Here is a 3999-nt window from a genome sequence, read left to right as displayed (position 1 = left end):
GTTCCCTGCATGCTACTAATTACTATCATAGCCTACCACACCTTTTCAGTGAGTTTTCGCATAGGCGAATTTATATAGTTTGCATTGATGTTGGAGAATGACACACTTGTTTTTCAAAGAAATATTGCCTGAGCATGATTGGTTGATGAGCAATGAACTTGAACGCGCACAGATGCACACCTTTGCTCGAGGAACCCCTTTCTTGTAGAGAACTAAGTTAGACCACGTAGGTTATAAGTTATACAATATAAGGATTTAGGTTTTGGCTCAGCCTCTTTATTTAGCCTAATAATTATTTATTCTGGCCAATTTGATTGTTTTTCCTCTCTGATGTGAAACGTGTTGTCATGTATGATTAGGCTTCTGCAAATAGCCTATTCCAAACCAATATTATTCTGACCTATAAGCAAATATTTGTTCATAGGCTATATACACTGTATGTTTATCATTGAAATAATAGCCTACATCTCTTAATTCGATTATTATATCCTATAGGATATACTTTGAGATTGATTGATTGATGGGACTACTATCTTGTGGGCTGTTCAATCGAAAGACCGCTCTCTTAGTTCAGGCGAAATAGCATGCATCTGTCCCAGCCCCAAAAAGGAATAGAACCGTAAATTGAAAAATATTTGTTTCGTCTACATTTAGATAATATCATTTGATTGCTGTAGACATATTGATCTATAATTAATTTCTCAATTTGGTAAATATCGTGTAGAGCCAATCAAATATTTTAGCTCACACCATGGAACCATGCGGGTACCCTGAAATAAAATAGCCTATAAAATCACAAATGGCATATGGCTAGAAATATCGAGAGCTTGGGACGATAAGGTTCTATCTTCAAAAATATGATTCTGAAATAGTTGGCTTTAAAGTTCCGAACCCTCATTGGTATAAATGTCAGCAAATGTTCATCTTGTACTCTTTTGAAGTTAACCACATGAATTGGGGTATTTAGAGTAGACCATACATTAGCCTTTTTCTGTTCCATGTTCTATGTCAATAACTCAATTTCGACAAAAATACAGATCGAACCTTAGTCCTACCACTGTTTATTGACCTCCGGACACAGCACACTGAAGCATGTATTTTCATATGTTATACTACTGCACCTCAAACCCTTAAATTATCTAGTCAGCCTACATCACCATAAAACAAAAGTTTTAATAAATAAAATAAGAATGTGTCCTCATAAAGCAAATTAATAATTGCCTAGAGCTATGCATATCAAGATTTGTATAGCCTACCTAATCATTCTGTTGAAGAACTGACTGATTTCATTGCCGTTTTAAAGATTGTGTGATTAAATTAAGTCATTATGAATATAATTTCACATTGAATTCATAAGAAGAAAACTATCAAAACGAAATACCAATAGTCTAATAGTTGGCCTTTACCGGTATCATTTCGAAGTAATATAAACCTGTGCGTTCCATTGTTTTTTAACAAATAGGTTATTTGTCTTGAACTGCTGAATGTATTAGTTTTCTATTTCAAACGAACAGTTACATTAATTTGAGGTAGATTCAACATTTTTCTTTACAAGACATAGCACGACAGTAAGTCGACTCTACTACAACAAGACAAATGCAAAGCGGGAAAAATAATGCTGAACAGCATTGCCCCATAACCGTGAGGCATAAAGAAACACCTCAAATATCCCAGTCTCTCCGTTCGTTATTGTGGCCTATCCACAACCAAAAATATGTATTCTAAGCTATACAACTTTCATTTAAGTTCTCTCAGACGACAATTGACAAAGAAACGTTTACCAGGCAGTTGTTGAAATATTTGCATAATATTGCATTTTACCAAGTCCACCTTGTTTGAATTTAAACATTGCACGTATATACAGTAGATGAGTATAAGTGGTTGTATTCCTTGCAGCGACGTGCTTGAATATGGAGTCTTTGAGTGGGTTGCATGCTCAGAGGTCAAAACATTCACTGGTTCAGTTCCAAAGCCCAGACTTGCTGTGGCCAACCTGTCCGTCCTTTGAACTTTTTCTCGTTTCCTAATGACTCTTGCAGGCCATCGTTCTGTGAAATAAAGCAAAAATGTAGTCAATATTGATATAAGCACTCTGCAATTGTAATAGACTGATTTTAAACTCAATGTAAAATGACATGGCCTGAATTAAATAAACACTTAGGCCTATTACATGTTCACATTAACAACCAGAGGTCGGATAATGTTATATTGTTTATCTTTATAGGCCTTTTCAGGCTTGTTCAATTGAGCTCAAAGTATAATTTCTCTGACATGGGATTGCTCTAAACTTTGAAATGTTTTCGCTTACAGAGCCAACAAACACAATTTATTTTAACAACTGTAATAGGCCTACACAGTAATTACAACATTATGGCCTCAACGTTGTTTCAACATAAAACCACAATCACGAAGGTGCATATTCCATCATATTCCGTAATATAAAACACATAAGACACTCAATAATTAAGACAATAATTTAGATTGATGGCAGAACGTAGACTACGTGATCCTAATTCATATAAATAATTTTTACAATGCTGTTATAGTTTGCAGAATATGAATTTAGATTTTCGGAACAGTAAAATATTATCACCATATAGCTTAGGCCTATGCAAAAATAATAGGCTGCTTATTAAAATAGTTCACATAGCCTACCGTTTCCCGTTTCCGTTTCAAATCTCTATCATATTTCTTGATTTCGGCCTTGAATCCCTCTGTCTCCCCAGTTTCTTTAGCCAGCACGTCCATTAGGTAGGCAATGTAACTTGTTGCTAGTCGTAACGTTTTAATTTTGGACAGTTTCGTATCTACCGGTACGTTAGGTATACATTCTCTCAGTTCGGCGAACGCGGTGTTGATGCTCTCCGTCCTTCTCCGCTCCTTCTTCGGCCCTGATGCTCTCCTCTTCCCCATGCACGCGGAGAGAGCGTCCAGCTGACTTTCTTGCGCCGGACCCGGAGCCCCGAACTCCGTGGAGTAAGGCATCTGGATCTGGAAATCAGAGTTGACTTCACCATGGTTCACCACCCAGTTTTGGAAGTAGGGATAATCTTGATGACACCTCTGGACGAATGGAAACGTCTCGTGCATCAGATGATGATGCTGGTAGCCCCCAATAAGGTTCATTTTTACAATAAATAAAAATCGGCACCGGTCTGCGGGTCTTTTGGAGTCTTGCGGTTGGTGACACTAGTCAGTGACCTATGCTATAGTGAACAGGGGAAAGTGACATTCGCGAATGATGTTCCAATCGACATATGAAGACCTTCACTATTACAAATAGGCCCAAAAACACATAAAACAACCAGCACACGTTTTAAACGTTTATCATCAAAAAAGTGTCAAGTTTGTTGAGAATCTATCGTTGACATTCTGATACGTTTAAAGTGAGGTTTGCCTAGTATAATCCAGACAGGTTTTGGCAATCTCGAGTGCACAATTTTTTCGTGGGATTGCGCTCGTTTGCGCAATACATTTTGACGGCAATGAAGGTGCGGGCCATAGGTTTATATGGTTTCGGAAGTGACAGAACGAACAGCCAATAGCGTGAGAATGCTAGAGGTTTGGGTGGAGCGTGTTTGATGCCACGTTCAAACAACTGGGAACTCGGAACTCTCCAACTTCCGACTTCTCCGACTTGGAAAAATCGTTCTGAATGATCATCCAACTCGGAAGTGCAAGTCGGAAACTCTGGCATCTTTCTAGAGCTTCGTCTTTCCCACTTATAAATCACTGCCGTTACGTTTTTCCGAGTTCCCATTTGTCTTGAAAGCACCATGAGAGCAGAGAAGTCCGCGAGGTCAGGCTTTGCCAACGTATTTCAGATCTTACCACGCCTGGATAGGTATTTTACGGATCAGCTAACCACATCATATGTTATAGCAATATGATGCCCGACGGTACAGTCGATGACGTGGCACGCGACCATTGGATGATGCATGTAATGTCTGAGCAGGGGACGCGACCTAAACCTACAAAAACATGCGCCATGGTCCCACT

General features: G+C 38.6%; 1 protein-coding gene across 1 annotated transcript; it reads right to left on the bottom strand.

Annotated features, from left to right (window-relative positions):
* Positions 1 to 1032: 1032 nt before the first annotated feature.
* LOC111981308 (heart- and neural crest derivatives-expressed protein 1-like) lies at positions 1033 to 3494 on the bottom strand. Its single transcript, XM_024012525.2, has 2 exons — positions 2656 to 3494; positions 1033 to 2048 (listed from the first exon to the last, which is right to left on the bottom strand). Exons 1-2 carry the CDS (start codon positions 3124 to 3126, stop codon positions 1953 to 1955), a joined length of 567 nt encoding a protein of 188 aa, XP_023868293.1. The 5' UTR covers positions 3127 to 3494; the 3' UTR covers positions 1033 to 1952.
* Positions 3495 to 3999: the final 505 nt, after the last annotated feature.

This window comes from Salvelinus sp. IW2-2015, linkage group LG20 (genome assembly GCF_002910315.2).
Source record: "Salvelinus sp. IW2-2015 linkage group LG20, ASM291031v2, whole genome shotgun sequence".
NCBI lineage: Eukaryota > Metazoa > Chordata > Actinopteri > Salmoniformes > Salmonidae > Salvelinus > Salvelinus sp. IW2-2015.
The sequence above is the reverse complement of the archived record's forward strand: the minus strand, read 5'-3'. Positions and strand labels throughout refer to the sequence as shown.

Coding starts and splice junctions, on each gene's coding strand:
- LOC111981308 (XM_024012525.2), bottom strand. CDS start 3,126: ATGAACCTTATTGGGGGCTACCAGCATCATCATCTGATGCACGAGACG. Junction 2,049..2,655: donor TGAAACGGAAACGGGAAACG/GTAGGCTATGTG, acceptor TTTATTTCACAG/AACGATGGCCTGCAAGAGTC.